The 18,566-nt window shown below is 42.1% G+C and overlaps 1 protein-coding gene across 3 annotated transcripts in view; it reads right to left on the bottom strand.

Annotated features, from left to right (window-relative positions):
- The window catches only part of dmd (dystrophin), a 314,957-nt gene that overhangs the window by 176,341 nt on the left and 120,050 nt on the right, over positions 1-18,566 (bottom strand). For all 3 annotated transcript variants that reach the window (XM_085398703.1, XM_085398704.1, XM_085398705.1), the window contains exons 9-10: positions 13,684-13,880; positions 1,622-1,750 (exon numbers count right to left, since the gene is read on the bottom strand). In XM_085398703.1, coding sequence (XP_085254829.1) covers positions 1,622-1,750; positions 13,684-13,880 — 326 coding nt within the window. The remainder of the gene's footprint in view (positions 1-1,621; positions 1,751-13,683; positions 13,881-18,566) is intronic.

Below are 18,566 nucleotides of genomic sequence, written 5' to 3'. Positions count from 1 at the left end.
GGAGTGTTGTCTACTGATTGTAACCGAATCCTGGCTCCATCCAAAAATCCCAGATGCTTCAGAGGAGGTACCAAACTGGTCCTACAGGTCCTACCTCACAACCTAACATTAGCCACAGTTACCATTACCATTTACAGTTACAGTTACCATTGTTTACACCCCCCACCCGCCCCACCCTATGCTAACGTTATCTTAGCACTCAAGTGCCTTCAACTTATTATCAGTAAACAGCAGAGAGAGCGCCCAGAGGTCATCTATACTGTTGCTGGGGACTTTAATAAGGCATGTTTGAAACTGAGGTGTCTTACCGGGGGGATAGGACACTGGTCCATGTGTACAGTAACATCAAGCAGGCCTACAAAGCAACACACCTCCCCCACCCAGGACAATCTGACCACCTCTCTCTGCTTCTCGTCCACCCCCTGTCCCTGAGGCTGAGGCACAGTTCTCTGTACAGCACTGCCTGAGCCAACCTGGGCATCAAACAAGCTAAGGAGGCCTACAGCAGGTGGGTAGAGGGCCTCCTCACCTACAACAACCCCCATCAGGTGTCCAAAAAGGCCAATCCTCCAACCCCCAACAGCAGCATCAAAGTAGCAGAGCTCAACACTTTGTTTGCTCGGTTTGAGACCACCCCTGCCTTATACGATGGAGACGAGAGACAGACCGACTTCAGGAGGCACAGACAGGTCCGTTCCCCTCTGATTATAAATGCAGAGCGGGTGGAATCTGTCTCCACCTTCAGTTTCTGGGCACCAAACACCTCTGCTGATCTCACCTGGACCCACAACACCAACACCCAGGTAAAGAACGCCCAGCAGCGACTGCACGTCCTCCATGTCCTGAGGAAAAATAACCTGGACTAGAATGGGCCATCACAGGTGACCCCTTGCACCCCACCACCCGTTTGACCCGCTGCCCTGTGGTCAGCGCCTCAGGTGAATCAGGTCCCACACCTCCAGACTCTCAACCAGCTTCTTCTTCTCGCCCTTCTCCCTGTTAACAAACGATCCACCACACCAGACCCCTGCTCACCCACCTCACCACTCTAAGCCATGGTCTGAGTAACCCCCATCACTCTGGCCGCCCACACAGGGACTCCATTCAAATCTAATCCTTTTACTTTGCACTACTTCTAAGAACCTTACAACTTGTTCTCTATTGTGCGCCTTTCTCTTGTTTTGTATATATTCCTCTTGACTGCCAACATTTTCAAAGTTAAGTAAAGTCAACCGCTTTCATCTACAGCACGCTGACAAAGAACTGCGAGCTGTATCACTACTGATTTAAAGTGAAGACACAAACACACAGTTAGCATAGCTTATGACTTGATTTATAAATGATTGAAATTAACACTGATTAGAAAAGTCAATGCATTTCAAATCGTGATTTGCATTGAAAACGTGATGATGTAAACACACCGCAAAACTGTACACTTCAAGTTTTTCTTCGGGTTAAAATTTCAAAACTAAAATTCACATGTTTAATGCATTTTTAAAACATCACAAAAACAAAGAGCATTTTTAAGAAAGGGACACGTTCTGGGGAGCAGACAGAACAAAAACCACACATGCAGAGACAGATGGGGAAGTGGCATCAAGTGTTAGTGTGAGACACGGACCTGATCAGTAAAACGCCTCCTCTTTTGCTCGGGCGACTGGACATATGCAGCCTGGGTGTAGGCATAGCTTTTATAGCGAGGCTGAGGGGAGGGGCTCTGCACTCGCCCCTGAGCCACATTCACTGTAATCTGAGAGAGGACAGACAGAAAGGAAAAGACAGAGGCACGAGAGGAAGAGAGGAAGAGGCAAAAGAATGCAAAAAGGAAAGCGAAAGATCCAAAAGCTAAATTAAATAATTGCTTTACCAAGTTAGTGAAAATGTGCAGCCCTGAAAGAAGTATTCACATTCAGCCACTATTGAATGTTATTAGCACATTAAATAGCTATTAACAGTTGTTATTACTACTGTAATTGTGCTTCAGACTGGGCAAAATCCCACAGGCGAGCTCTGTAAAGCAACCAAGGTATAAGGTAACTCTTGCTTGTCATTTGAATAAATGCATGTCGATTCTGTAATGTTTAAGCACCATGGGAAAACCGCTGTTACTAACTCCTGCCATACATAAAACTGAATTTAATTAATCAGGCTATTATCACTCTACAGCATGTAATAGACCTGGAGGTTCACTACAGATTACTGTGTTAGTGTCATGTTCTTCTTTCCCCGGGTGTAAAAACAAAGATCTCGTCACACAAGCCACGAGCTTTCCCTGAAACTAACCACGCCCAAACTTAACCAAACAGCAGTTTTTAAAAAACATCAATAAATAACCGTCAACAATCTTCATGGTGTCCAGCAATGACTTGTGCCACCTTGCGCCTCGTATAGCTTTGCTTTGCACACTAGCATATGGGAGTAATAATAACTCATTCAGCGCTGAATTCAAAATCTCACAGAAAAATCAAGGCACAACTTTAAAAAAAAAAAACAGTCCAGTGTAGCCTGCCTGGGACGGGATTACCGGAGTGGATCGGGCTGTGGCCAGAGGCAGAGTTCCAGGTTCTACCAATCCCTGGTTCCTGAATCTGGCTTGTGGTACGTGGAACTCCTGGTGGGGAAGGAGTCAGAGCTGGTGTGTGAGGTTGGGAGATATGGACTAAATATAATCAGGCTCACCTCAACATGAAGCTCAGGCTCTGGAAACAATTTCCTGTGAAGAGGGCTTGGACTCTCTTCCACTCTGGACTTGCTATAGGTGAGAGATGGCCATAACGAACACCATGTTCAAGAAGTAGGGTCTTTATCACTGCACATGGCAGTAGGAGACCCTAGGTCACAATCCATGATTGATTTTGTAATCATGTCATCAGATCTGCAGCCAAACGTCTTGGAGGAGCTGATCTGTCAACCGATCACCATCTGCTGGTTAGTTGGATGAGGTGGCAGGGGAAGATGCTGGACAGACCTGGCATACCCAAACATATAGTGAGGTTACGCTGGGAATATCTACCAGAGCCCCAGCCCGTGAGAACTTCATTTCCCACCTCGGCAGAGCTTTGATTGAATTCCAAGGATTTTGGTGAGACCCTGGAACAAGACTTTGAGTTGACCTCAAAGCAAGCTCAGACAACTGAAGAGGGGGAAGACGGTGCTCTGCTGTTTTCAGTGTAGCACGGCCTGTGGATGGAGTCAAGTGGCAGAAGGAATAACTTGAGTGTCTCCCCAATCCTGTAATGGGAGCAGAGGCTGAAGATGGGAGATTTCCTTCCAACCTACGCCAAAGAGCTTGCTTATAGGGGGTCATGTGATTGTTGGGGTTTTCTCTGTTGTTCTTGTATTATTGTAGAGTCTTTATCGTACAATATAAAGCGCCTTCAGGCAACTATTGTTGTGATTTGGCACTATATAAATAAAACTGAACTAAACGGCCTGTATTTATATAGCGCTTTTCTAGTCCCTAAGGACCCCAAAGCGCTTTACACAACCAGTCATCCACACATTCACACACTGGTGATGGCAGCTACATTGTAGCCACAGCCACCCTGGGGCGCACTGACAGAGGCGAGGCTGCCGGACACTGGCGCCACCGGGCCCTCTGACCACCACCAGTAGGTAACGGGTGAAGTGTCTTGCCCAAGGACACAACGACCAAGACTGTCCAAGCCGGGGCTCGAACCGGCAACCTTCCGATTACAAGGCGACCACCCAACTCTTGAGCCACAATCGCCCTAAACTGAATTGAATTGAATTTGACTCGGGTGCTTTCTGGATGCATCCTAAGTTAGGTGTTTCAGGCATGGTTTATTGGGAGGACACGTTGGAGAGATTATATGTAATCCTATCCATATGTAACCCTAACCCAGCTAAGCAGTAGAAAATGGATGAATAATATAATGAATAATAATAATACGATGGTGCTTTTTCTTTAAGAGCTATTGCTAACTTTGTAAAACAAACTATTTTAAGTGATTTTATTTTTTAAGGCACTTTGTCAGTAATCACATTGCCAGAGAACTGTTTGTGGATTTTCCCAGAAATAACTGTTTTTTGTAATCGGCTGTTTCAGACAGTACAACTAAACAGAGGCGTGGCCTAAGCAAAGGGCTGGTTTATGGTAATCAAAACTGCTTATAGTTCCCCTCAACATGTTTGCTGTCCAGGGACATGGTTGTCATGCTCTTGATCAATTTTCACACAAATGTGGGAAACAAAAAATAGTCATACAACCTATAAAAATAGAGTAATGTAACTAGAGCTTTTCTCACCTTAGTACAGCTGGCCAATCATAATGTGAAGTGCCAACATTAGATCATGATTTCTAGAAAGATGCTGAAATATTCCCGTGTCTTATGTTAGTAACCTGGATGGGGAGATTTTAACAGAATTTATGTAATTTGCATAGAAGGCAAATAAGGATCATGAAGTGCAGATATTATTCACACACAGTGGAGGGGATTATTATTTGACTTATCTGCTCCACTGCAGATTGTGTTAGTTCCATTTTAATAGAGAGAGAGAGAGAATTAAATGAAAGTTATACACTGATTTGCACGTCACTGAGTGACAGTAGTATTTGTATAAGGATTTGATCCTTCAACAAGATGTGATTTAGTACTCAATGGAGAAACCCTGGTCACCAGGTTTGCACACATCTAAAGAAGGATTTCTTTAAATTCTTTAGGTCTTTTTTTGGCTGCTGCTTGACAACTCAAAGCTTCAGCTTCCTCCAGAGATTTCCTATGAGGTCTAAAGACTGGCTTAGACTACTTAATTGATGTGCTTCTTCTTTAGCCACACCTTTGTTGCCTTGGTAGTGTGTTTTGGGTCACTGTGATGCTGGTTCTTGTCTCCAATTTCACACTGCATGGCTCAGGCCATTGGCCCCTTAATGCAGTGAAGTCGCCCTTAGCAGAGAAACAGCTCCAAACAGTCACACATCAGGTCATACAGCATGTCTCTTCCATCAAACACAACAGGTCAGGTTGATGCCAAAGAGCTTGATTTTGGACTATAGCACTTTCTGCCACGCTTTCTCTGAATCGATTAAATGCACACTGGCAAACATAAGAGGGGCCTGTACATGTTCCTTGTTGAGCAGTGGGACCCGTGTTCCCAGCTGCCTTTAGATCATTAACAAACTCCTCCCATAATGGGCTGATCCATCACCTTTCTCATGCTCATCCTCACCCCATGAGGCATCATGGAGCTCCAATCACTCATACATACTTTACATAGAAATTATGACTATTTTCCTCCTCACAATGTCTATATTTTGTTGCACGACTGGGTTCAGCAATCATCAAGGAAAGAAAGAAAATCTTGTTTTAATCATTTTGCTGTTTCAGATAAAAGAATACGGACAAATCTCAATTAACGGACACAGGCATTAGATAAATAGTATAACAGTATAATAATTATAAGTTGAATTTTTTAAATCACAAATATGTATTTCAAACAATATTTGACCATTTGAAAATTTTTCATTATCTGTTTCTAGTTTTTGCTTTTTCATCTTCATCATCTGCCTCCTCCAGCACTACTCTCACCTTCTCATCTCCAGCTCATCCTCTTCCTCCTCAACTTAAGCCTTCCTCCTGAACTGCAGTTGGGTTCTAACATAAGAAATCCTACATGAACACTCTTAATTTGAAACAGTGTCAGTGCTTATTTTGAATAAACAGTGAGATATTAATATCACCAGCAGTTATTCCAGGAAGATCACTCCATTATTGTAGGGTCTACCTTACAATATAAAGCGCCTTGAAGCCACTGTTGATTTGGCGCTGTATAAATAAAACTGATTTGAACTGAACTGAATTGCAATATGCATGCAATAGGATTCCACTGATCTCAGCTTAATGTAGCCTGAAACATCAGAGCCAGCTGATCTCGTTTCTGACTGATATTTATTTTTCTCTCTTCAAAGATTCTGTCTTAATTTAGAGTTTCGTTTTCATTCAGGTAACAACTGAAATAATGAAATATATTTTGGGTGATGCTGTGACCGCATCCTCCAGCATGGACAGCAGTTCCCAGGAATTACACAGAACAAGCAGGAGGAAATTAGTGAGCAAAAGAACATCTGCTTGCCATGCTGCCTCTGAGACTGCAATCTAGATATCCATCTATCCATTTTATTCCAGTTGTCCTATTCAGTAGGATGGGGGTGCTAGAGTAATGAGTTATTTCAAGATGATAAATAATGAAGTAGCATAATTTTTAATGAATTATCTTTCTAGTTTCTAGTATTTAAGTAATATTTATTACTATTATTTATTAAGTTTATAAACTTAAAGTTTATTTAAGTTTTGCAAGTTTGGTTATTCACCCTCAATGTTTCACACCACGTCATTTCCTGTTTACTTTTGTGTGTGTCATTGCTGCAACAGGAGTAGCAGTGCTAACAGGTTCAACATAGATCTGACTTTCAGAGTTATCCAAACTTCTTTGTTTAATTCTGCACTTATTACATTACATTCTCATACAGTGCTGATTAAAAGCTATTCAGACAACACTGAAGGATCTCAGTTTCTTCATCTCCTTCAGTTCCAGTATACACAAATGGTTCTGTTGTGAATTTTACAAGCCCACTTTGAGAAGGTGGGATGGCCATGTTAATATTTAGAAGTATATTTTGTACCTGGGTTTAAGAATTCTGTTTCAGAGCTGATAATATAGGCTACTATGCAAATATAACCACACTCATTCAGCTGTATAATGTGCAGTACTGCAGAGTATGGATAATGTGGCAACAACATAGCAACGAACAGCACAGGTGAAGAAGTAGCTTTGAACACCAAGTAAGCATATACAGCTGAGTATCTGCACAACTTCCAGAAATCATAAAACCTCAACACCATCACAGCATTAAGCCGGGAACAGCTGCCATTATATATTCATTGCCACTCTTGGAATTAAATTCCTTACATCTAAAGTCCGCAACCCGTCTGTGTAGCGCTTAAGAGGCACATAGACAAAGAAGTCATCACACATGCATGCTGCAGCAGATTCACTCTCTTGCGAGTAATTATTCTCGAAGATTAAGGATCTTTAAAAGACGGCGACTGGACTGTTTTTTTGAAGATGTTTCATTTCTTATGCATCTGTTGCTAACATGTCAGTGCCAGATACCACAGCACACCATTTGGGATCTAGTGGAGTCCACGCCTCTATGGGCAAAGGTTGGGTTGGCAGCACAAAAGAGACCATTACAATATTAGACAGGTGGTCATCCTGTTATTTCTAATAGGTATATAGCTTTTACAATTCAAACAAATCAAAACACAAATTACCGATATAGTGAAAATCCCAACTATGACTTGACCTTGAGGTTATCGAACATTTTAGTAGCTGCACCAATGTTATCAATTTGAAAATCCTCGGTGACTTCCTTCTTGAGTTATAACATTCACAAGACTTTCAGAAGATTTCAGCGTTGAGGGGTAAAAAGGTAGCATACCTAGCACCCAGCAGCTACAGGACAGTGTGTCATATAGTTATGATTTGCACAAAATATTAGCAACAACCTTAACTGTTTTATCAGACGCTAGTTTAGATCAGACAAATGTCATGTTGCTCATTGTCACGTTTTGTACAAAGCATATCCCATCCTCCTCTCCTGTACATTCACATACTGCCTATTCTAAGTAGGGTTGGGCATATGTAAACATTTTCCAGTCGGCAATCGTCGGTCCAACAATCGTCGATAGGCGATATATTCGCGCATGCGCAGACTTTTTGATGGGCGGGGCAACGTAATCATACACGGACTGATTTGCGCGTTTACAAAACAGAAGAAGTCCAAACATGGACGAACTAGTTTCCAAAAACAAAAAACAAAACGCTGTCAGCATTAACGCGGCTTAAGCGCGGTCATCACGATACCAACAGTATGTTACATGCAGCACACATCAGGGGAAGACTCTAGATAAATGCTATGGCTCTGTACCAGATGCATTTACAGTTTTTTACAGACGCTAGGACACATTTCTCAATACTTAGGTCACTTTTGCAAAACTCTTCACACAATCCTCCTAACTGACCGTCAGCTTGGCAAAGCAGTTCATTTCACATTCAAAATGCACTACAACTACCAAAACACTTCATTCAGGTCTCAAATAACCTCATTCTTCCAGAACACTAGCAAAGGTTGACAGCCGACAAACACACTTTGTCACCCACAAAACAATGACCTAAAAAACACTAACAACATGTTACACAGTGTTTTCTTGTGTAAAACAAGGACACATCTCTGTTTATAATTTCAATATATGTTACTGGAATGAATCAGACATCATGCAGAATTCGTTAATATTTGTTTATGTATTTTTATTTTTTTGCACTAAGTAATCCCAAAATACAAGAATTTGTATACGCACCATCCACTGATACACATACAATAGTAATGCTAATCTACTCGGTCTCCTCCATTTGGCCACATGTTCTCATCCACATCACATCTTATGTCATCTAGGGCAATACACCTAGGAAAGAATCTTCTGGCTGCCAGAATTGAAGGAGTTGAAAAATTGAAGGAGTAACACCTGTGTAGATGTTCATCTACAATGAGAATCAGCTGTGGCTGGTTAAACTGCATTTTTAGATTTAAAATATGTTTCAATAAAATATTGCTGTTGGATTTTGCTGTCTTTTCAAGTTTTGCATTGTGTTATTGTTTTGACCATGAGTTTACAGTTTTTTCTGATTGCTTAAGCACATTTTTTGTAACTATTGGCTAATTTTGCAAAACTCTTCACACAAATAAGAAAACCTGTCACCCAATAATCAAAACATTGTAGTTCTCTTGCAAAAGCAAACACAGCTAGATTAACTCTTCACACCTTCATAAAAATGGTGTTTCCGTATCAAACAGTACACACAAGCCATCATCTACTAAGCACACAATGCGCCAACTGCACACTGATGGTATGAATACAAAACACATCTGGCTTTTGCTTTCTCTGTGCACAAGGTAGGCCATGTCAGTTTGAGCTCATACTTCTGTCATAGATCCATAAGCATAGAGGGATCCAAACTTCAAGTACTGGTGTTTATTCAAACACATCAAAACAAACACAAGTGTTTATTTCCAAGTATAGGATTATTTGCAATCGCCATAATGACTCTATGGGTTACTTGGTCTGCAGTGAACATGCTTCCTCTGCCCCAGCATCTGGTCATCTAGCAATTCTGTAAAGTAACAATTTCAGTATTTTTACATCAATGGTATTGGTGTGTTTCTCATTGGCATACGGCAGTGCTACAGATCTTTGTGCGAAGTGACTGTACTCACCGATTCTCATTTCAAGATGTCCTTATGGTGCTTGCTACAGTGTAGCGGCTCGAGTTAGGCTGGACCCGTTGGCCAGCTACCCTCAGGGTCATTCCACGGTTGATTACATGGTCCACTATTGTAGCTCTGATGTCATCAGCAATTCTATTTCTTACTCTTCCTACCCTTCCTCTCCCCCCTCCTCATCTTCCTCTCCCCCTCAAATTCAAATTCAAATTCAAATTCAAATTTTATTTGTCACGTACACAGTCATACACAGTACGATATGTAGTGAAATGCTTGGACAACTGCTCGTGACCTAAAGAAAACAAAAAAGGAAAAGGCTATGAATAAGATAGGAAATAAATATGAAAAATTAAAAAGGGTAAATTTAACTAGGAAGGAATAAAATATAAATTAAGGTTAAAAATGAAATAACTGTACAACACAAATTAGAATGAAGGGTAAATTTAACTGGGAAGAATAAGATAAAGATAAATATATAAATTAAAGTTGAAAATAAAATAACTGTACAACAAAATACACAATACACAATATAGAACTATATAAGAATGTATGAAGAAATCTAAATATAAATAAATATATACACAATAACAGCAGCTGTACAAATATTACAGTTTTTTCTGAATGCTTAAACTCTAACTGTGATTCCTGTAGCACAATCTCTAAAACTATTCAGACTTATAGCAAAACCACTCACTGAGTTTGCAAAACCAAAAGCACAAAAACTGCTTTGCACTCAGTTTGCAATTTCGTAACACACACTTTGCAAAACTGTAGGCACAATTCACTGCACAACACTCAATTACCAAATTTCCAACACACTCCTAGCAAAAGTATACACATGTATGGCTATCATTAACACTAATTTGCCAACTGTCTGGCACACTTTCACATGTCAAAACTTTTTTAGATAATTAGTTCACTTTGCAATCAGCCTAAGCACTATAATCCAGGTAAGCTGTGTGTGCGGAGTACAATGGAGGGAGCAGAAAGAGTGAGAAGTAGAGGAGGCCGAGGAAGAGGACGTGGAGGTGAAGAAGTAGGATGAAGAGGACGACAAGGACAAGGAGGAGCAAGAGGAAGACGAGGAGGGGGCAGAGGAAGCATGTTCACTGCAGACCACGTAACCCATATAGTCATTATGGCGATTGCAAATAATCCTATACTTGGAAATAAACACTTGTGTTTGTTTTGATGTGTGTGAATAAACAGCAGTACTTGAAGTTTGGATCCCTCTATGCTTATGGATCTATGACAGAAGTATGAGCTCAAACTGACATAGCCTACCTTGTGCACAGGGAAGGCAAACGCCAGATGTGTTTTGTATTCATACCATCAGTGTGCAGTTGGCGCATTGTGTGCTTAGTAGATGATGGCTTGTGTGTACTGTTTGATACGGAAACACCATTTTTACGAAGGTGTGTAGAGTTAATCTAGCTGTGTTTGCTTTTGCAAGAGAACTACAATGTTTTGATGATTGGGTGACAGGTTTTCTTATTTGTGTGAAGAGTTTTGCAAAATTAGCCAATAGTTGCAAAAAAAGGGCTTAAGCAATCAGAAAAAACTGTAACCGGAAATGAAGAATATAGTGACCAGTGTTGTGCAAAAACAATGTCCAGAAAGTCCAGTGTGTGTGTAAGAACTGTATGTGTGGGTCAGTACTGTGTGGTGGTGTGATTGAGAGACCGTATCGCCTGCGGGAAGAAGCTCCTCCTCAGTCTCTCTGTGTTGGTCTTCAGGGAGCGGAATCACTTTCCTGACCTCAGCAGAGAGAACAGTCTGTTGTTGGGATGGCTGAGGTCCTTCACCATCTTCCTGGCCTTGGTCCAGCACCGCCTGCTGTAGATTGAGTGCAGGTCAGGGAGCTCGGAGCGGATGGTGCGCTCAGCTGACCGCACAACCCTCTGTAGAGCTCGTCTGTCCTGCATGGTGCTGTTCCCGAACCAGGTTAAGATGTTTCCTGCCAGGATGCTCTCTATGGTGCAGGAGTAAAAGTTCCTGAGCACCTTGGAGGGCAGTTGGAAGTCTCTCAAGCGTCTCCTCCTCCTCGTCTTCCTCTTGCTCCTCCTTGTCCTTGTCGTCCTCTTCATCCTACTTCTTCACCTCCACGTCCTCTTCCTCGGCCTCCTCTACTTCTCACTCTTTCTGCTGCCTCCATTGTACTCCGCACACACAGCTTACCTGTATTATAGTGCTTAGGCTGATTGCAAAGTGAACAAATTATCTAAAAAAGTTTTCACATGTGACCATCACACCGTCCTGCTGGCCCCTGCTTACACCCCAGTCATCAAGAGGATTAAAAAGGTCACCAAAAACATCAAGCAGTGGACAGAGGAAAGTATCCTCACCCTACAAGGATGTTTCGAAGCCAGTGACTGGGACAGCCTTCTTTCTACCTCTGATGACATCGGCGAACAAGTCAACACGGTCAAAAACAGTCTCCATCTACCCCAACAACAAACCCTGCATCACCAAGGAACTCAAGGAAATCCTTAATAAAAAAAAGAGGATTTTCTTCTGGATAAAAAGGAGGTCAACAGGGAGGTGAAGAGGGCCATAAAAACTGCTAAACTGGAGTATACCACAGGGGACCTCCACTCAGCCTGGCAGGGCCTCGAAACCATGGCCTCTGTGAATACTGTGGTCACCACCCCCAGAACCATCCAGGTGGAGGGCAGCAACCCCTCCTCCCTCCCTAATGACCTCACTTTCTACACCAGGTTTGAGACAGACAACATCATCCAGCTTGAGGAGTCCAGATCCTCACTCAAACCTGGCAGCTCTGCACTCACCTTCAGGACTGAGGAGGTGGTGAGAGCCCTCAGGAGGACCAGGGAGAGGAGCTCACCCGGCCCTGACAACATCAGCAGTCGAGTTGTGAGGCACTGTGCAGGGCAACTAGGAAGTGTGTTCTGGACTCTATTTCAACACTTAATTGACAGTCACACCGTCCCCCAGCTGTGGAAACACTCCACAGTCATCCTCATCCCCAAAAGAAACAACCCAAAGTCTCTGAATGATCTTCGTCCTGTGGCCCTCACCTCCCTGGTGATGAAGGCCATGGAGAAGATCATAAAACAGCACATCGTAAGAGCAACTGACCCCCTGATGGACCCTCCAGTTTGCTTACCGTGCACGCAGAGGCGTCGATGATGCAAAACTCTTCATCTTGGACTCCATCCACAAACATCTGGAGCTCCCTGACTCTGCCAGACTTCTGTTTGCTGATTTCTCATCAGCGTTCAACACTCTGCAGCCTCGTATCCTGGCCACCAAACTTTCCATCCGATTTAAAGTTAAAGATAAATAAAGTCTTTCTGATTCTGATTACAATTTTTAACGCTTTCATCTGGAGCGCAGAAGGAACAAAATTTGGCCAAATGCGTTGGCAGAGGCATTTCAGGGATTTTGACTCAGCCTGCGCTCTAGATGGGTTGACTGTTAATCGCGTTAGTCATGATGACGGCGCGTTAACGCTGACTGCACTAAAAAAATATAAAGTCGGGAATTTGGGATTTCTTTGGCTTCAAACCAGATGAAAGAGGTAAACCTAAGGATGTAACCAAAGCGGTGTTCCACTTGTGCAGACGTATAGTGCGAGCAAAGTACTCAAACACGCCTGACTTGCAAGAGCATGTACGTGTCAACCATCCGGCTGAGTATGCTAGGCTATCAGCAGCTCCTGCAGCTCCATCAACAAGCATTTGGGCGCACTCTGAGGAGGGGGCATTTGCTCGCAGATGAAAGAGGGTGCTGTTAAAACAGCGCTACTATTGTTTTTTTTCTGTTGACCGCTTCTATTAGCTCCATCATTATTAGCAAACTTACTCATGGCCAAATAAATAAATAAATCGCCCTCGTAAAAACTATCGACGACGCTGAGCTAATCCATATATTCGTCAAAAGTCAGGTAATTCTAGCCAGTAGAATGAAGCTTTGTGCACAGAGGTACCAGCATCATGCACTCACAGAGCAGACACTCTCGTTTGCTTGATGGCCTTTTTGGGCATAGCTGCTGAGTTCCACATGCGTGGTTTCAGAGCATTCTCTTTCCCAACGCGTAACATGCCAACGATTTGCCACGTCCCGAGGCGTCTCATAGTAACACAAAAGGTAACCTTCCGCGTCCCTATGATACGTTCCGGACTTTGGATGATGCTCCCTGTGTTTTCCAACTCTAACCCTAACCTTAACCACAACCTTAACTGTATCAGATAGTGCTTTCCCAAGCAAACCATGATGAGAAAGTAAACTAAGTTTACAACAGTTCTCGTGTTTCCAAAGGCGTAACATACTGACGATTTGTCACATAGTGTCGGTATGTTACGTTTTGGGATGAGAACGTGTCTGTGGTTTAGTTAGTCTCACAAGTGTTGGTGTTTAACCTGCTCAGAGAAGCGCTGCTTGGTCTGGATCTGATAGTGTTCCTCTGTTGTCACACGGGTGATATTGGCTGTGGCTGCCTGAGGTAACGTCTCCACCTCTTGGATGGCTTCCATAGAAACACTTTGCGGAAGTACCCGGAAGAGTGACGTCACATACATGATGATACTCTTCTTGTCAGGGTGAGCCACTGCCACATCTGAAAAGAGTGAGAAGAGTGAAGTTTATCCTAAATATCACGAGCCACTTGTGATAAATGTCCCCTAATATGACAATAGAGCAAACGTTTCTGGAAAAAAAAGTTCTTCAAGACCGAAAGTTGTCTGACGAGGGTGATATGTCCAAACTATAGATATAAAATAAACTATATTCACGTGTGTTAAAATACGACTGTATTAGATAATTATTTTGGCACAGAAGGAATCTTCACTGGAAGATGAGCCTGGTATGAAAACTACAGATCAAAAGAAAGACCCTTCAGTGAGTTCACCAACTACCTGTCCACTGTTCTGACACTCCTGTCACCATAATGTTTTCATTAGCGATAAACATTGGTGTCCATTGTGTCTGTGTGGCATTCAAACCCTCACACATGCTGTGATTCAGAAATAGCCGTCCCATGAAGCAGCTTTAAGGTGAACTGTAAGCTTACATTTGAGTCACTGGAAATAGAGAACTGTTAAAAGAAATGCTTGTCAAAAAATTGTAAACTGCCAACAAAATACTTTTGTTCAATTCAGATTAAAGCTAAGAACCAGCTGTTTAAATCATATTCAGTATGTAGTATAACAGCAAGTTAAATAAGCAATAGGTGACTTCACTCAGAAAGTCTTCATCCAAAAACGTCACTTTTTGGCATCTAAGGAGCTTGGAAAGAAAAGCGTCTGGACTTCTTTAAGTTTCCTTGAAGACGTTTCACCTCTCATCTGAGAAGCTTCTTGGTGGAGAATCCCACTTTTAAGCTCCATGGGAGTGTCCCCCAAAGGGGACCATGGACCCCCTATTGATCCTCTACCTAATCACACAAGCCAGGGTGTGAAACTGGGTGTGGGTCACAATCAGCCAGGGCTTCGGGTGAGCTCATTGTGAAACCTGGCCCCACCCTATCACGTGATTTACTGAGGTCAAATGGCCCAGGATGTGAGTGGGCGTTAAGGCGTCTGGGAAGGATCTCAAAACTGGATTATAGATGGCAGACAGTTGGTGTGGTAAGCTCCGCCCTCTGTTCAAAGATGGTCATTCACAGTGGACATAGATGCTTCTTTCACTCCTCTTTCAAACCAGATGCTTTTCTTTCCAGGCTCTTAAGACTACGATGACCTGGATGATTGAGGTCATAAGTGATGTTTAAGTGATGTTTAGCTCAAAGGCGTCGACATGCCACAAAGCTAAATCCAGTAACCCAGGCTATGTCCACACTAATTTTCTTTAATTTTAACATTCTTTCCTCTCCCGTCCACACTGAGACGGCGTTTTTGCTCATGGAAAACGCAGCGTTTTCATAATGCTCTCGAAAACTCATACATTTCACAACGGTGCTCACAGTGTGGGCAGCAAAAACACAGACTTTCGGCCATTTTCAAATCTATCTGGGCTAGTGTGGATGTAGCCCCAGGTTCAACTACTACCCAGGGGCCATTGCTACATCTTTTCATTCTCTCTTCTTGCTTTCGTGTCTCATTTTCACTGCACTAGCTAATAAAGATGTCCCCCACCCCCCAAAAATGAACAACAAAAAACAAACAAATAAACAAAATAAATAATTAAAAGAGAGCAATTGCTGTGGGGCAAATGAGTGAATCCCATATAAGATACAAAGATGGCACAGTAGTAGGAGAGGAGCAAGAAAAAAGAAAGACGGATGACGATGGAGTGCTAATGAACTGATTGCTGTGGTGATGTTAATAGAATGATGTGTGGAGTGCAGTTAGCTCACAGCTAAGAATAATGAACAGGACCAAGAGGAAATAGTCTGTGCGGCAAGCTTGCCAGGAATGATGTGTGTCATTGCAATTTGTGAGAGAAATAAAGTTAGAGTATGAGTCACACATTTGGCTGTGGAATACTGATTTATCACAGAGAAATCTTATGGTGTTATTGTTTCTCTGAGAAGAATAAACAGTTCCATAAATAATGCCACCATCTGCAAGTGTGTGTATACATCCCTCAGTGGTTTAGACTCTGTAAGTCCAATCTGTGATCTCCACTTTAATCATTTTACCACGGCTCTGCTACATATGTATGCATTTTTATGAGGTATTGTGGGAGTTTGTGTCAGTGTATAATGTACTTTTCAGGTGTGTATAAGCGTAATGTATGTGTGTCTCTATGCCTTGAGGTAATTAAATCTGTCTCAGTAACCTCGCATTATGAAACTGTCATTAGTGTGTATTTAAACAATTCTTCAATTTATTCCTGAAAAAATATTTGATGAAATATTTTCAGAGACTAATATTTATTCCTAACAAATCCTTTCATTTAGTTCGGGACTTTGCTGAGTCCTGAATGAAATGTTCAGAAAAAATCTGAAAACAGTTTGTGGGAACTACATCTAACCAGTATTCCACAGTTTGCTAGTGTTTTTTGGAAAATATGGCTTCCAAGAGATAAAGTTTCCGACCTGAGCTGCATTGCTGCAGCTGGATGTGCTTTAATGGCCGGCTGAAGAAGAGAACAAAGACAACAGTGCAAAACAAATGAAAAGAAAGAGGAATTAGAGAGAAACACCGGTGAGAGAAATACACAAAAGACAAGACAAACAGTGGGAGGAGAAAAAGGAAAAAAGTACTAATGAAATCAAGAACAAGGGTTATATGCAGGATAAACGCCCTATGAAGGTCTTCATCATATAAATACAGCTCTCAAAATTATCAGCAACGTATAAACTACAGTGATTAAAGTTGAATTCTTTTAGTGCCTTTTTAAAATCACAACAGTGTGCTTTATATGCACAACAAGGAAGTTCAAGGGCTTTTGAAATTCCTTTGAGTAAATATTAAACCAAAGAAAACATTTTCTATGATACTGACAAGAAACCTTTTCAGTGCCAATAAAAGCTAGTCACATCACATACTCTGCAGTAGTGTTCATAATGTGCCTCTTGATCACCACTGAGTGAGCTGACTGTTGACACCTCAGAAGCTGGTAGCATACTCCTCAAAAACAGAAACTGTACATTAAATGGACTGTCTAAGGACTGGAAGTCCACTCACTTTTCTTTTGCCTTGTTCAAGAGTTATCGCATCTACAAGATTTTCACAAATTTGACCTCTGAACTCTGACCTTGAGGCCAAGGTCACTGTGCTTCAAACTCATCCAAGAGTCTTCATAGATGCACATATGGTATCAATATGAAAATACTGACCTCCTTCTTGAGTTATCACATTCACGCGATTTTCATGAAAACTTGATCTCTGAGCTTGAGGTTGTGGTCACTGAGATTCAAACTCAGATTTTTAGTAGATACACCTATGGTATCAATTTGAAGCTCCTACAACCAACGTTCCCTCTAAGCTGCGCGTGAGCAGTTGTGCACTGCTGGCACGTCTCTGCGCACAGAAAATCTGCGTTGCACACAAAACAAATCTAACCTGAATTGAAATTAAAATTAAAACTTTAACAATTCTGTTTTGCAGTGTGAGTCAGTGACTGGCTGCTCCTGTGTGGGATTAGAACGATGTCACCTTATCCCACAGTCCAGCCAATGATGCGATTCACATTCATATATACGCAGCCAATCAGCGTCGCTGACAGGCTGTGACAGCGTCCTTATGTGCGACACCGGTGTTTTAGCAAAGCGGCTGATGTGGAGTGAAGCCACGTTAATGACAACGTGTACAACCATTGGAGACGTGAGCAGGACAGACAAACAACTGACGGACAAAGTGTGGACTTTATACCAGTTTTTAAATTGTGTTGATCGGCCACGTAAAACCAGAGTTATGATAAAATATCTGCAATGTTTGTTTTTCTTCCTGAATACTGTCGTTGTTTATATTTACTGCAGGAAGAAACGGTAAAAACGGCGTTTTAGAAGGAAAACGCTCAAAAGCCTGTGAGCAAAAACAAAAACACCCCCAGCCTTTCCTATTGGTGGAAAAATGTACCATGTGGACCAATCAAAAAACGATATGGCAACATGACCTTTAGTTGTTTAGGACGGGGGAAGTTTTAGGAGAGACGGCGTGTTTGAGATGTGAGAGATTTGAGACGTTTAGCGCAAATCTTGTGTAGTTAGCGTGTAGTTAGCGTGTAGTGAGCGTGTAGTGAGCGTGTAGTCAGTGTGTAGTCAGTGTGTAGTCAGTGTGTAGTTAGTGTGTAGTCAGTGTGTAGTCAGTGTGTAGTTAGTGTGTAGTCAGTGTGTAGTCAGTGTGTAGTTAGTGTGTAGTCAGTGTGTAGTTAGTGTGTAGTTAGTGTGTAGTTAGTGTGTAGTCAGTGTGTAGTTAGTGTGTAGTTAGTGTGTAGTCAGTGTGTAGTCAGTGTGTAGTTAGTGTGTAGTTAGTGTGTAGTTAGTGTGTAGTCAGTGTGTAGTCAGTGTGTAGTTAGTGTGTAGTTAGTGTGTAGTTAGTGTGTAGTCAGTGTGTAGTCAGTGTGTAGTCAGTGTGTAGTTAGTGTGTAGTCAGTGTGTAGTCAGTGTGTAGTCAGTGTGTAGTTAGTGTGTAGTTAGTGTGTAGTCAGTGTGTAGTTAGCGTGTAGTCAGTGTGTAGTTAGCGTGTAGTTAGTGTGTAGTCAGTGTGTAGTCAGTGTGTAGTCAGTGTGTAGTTAGTGTGTAGTCAGTGTGTAGTTAGCGTGTAGTCAGTGTGTAGTTAGCGTGTAGTTAGTGTGTAGTCAGTGTGTAGTCAGTGTGTAGTTAGTGTGTAGTCAGTGTGTAGTCAGTGTGTAGTTA

This window comes from Rhamphochromis longiceps, linkage group LG23 (assembly GCF_057381845.1).
Source record: "Rhamphochromis longiceps isolate RC_006_pf linkage group LG23, R_longiceps_female_GT1.1, whole genome shotgun sequence".
Lineage (NCBI taxonomy): Eukaryota > Metazoa > Chordata > Actinopteri > Cichliformes > Cichlidae > Rhamphochromis > Rhamphochromis longiceps.
This window is presented reverse-complemented; position numbering and strand designations above follow the sequence as displayed.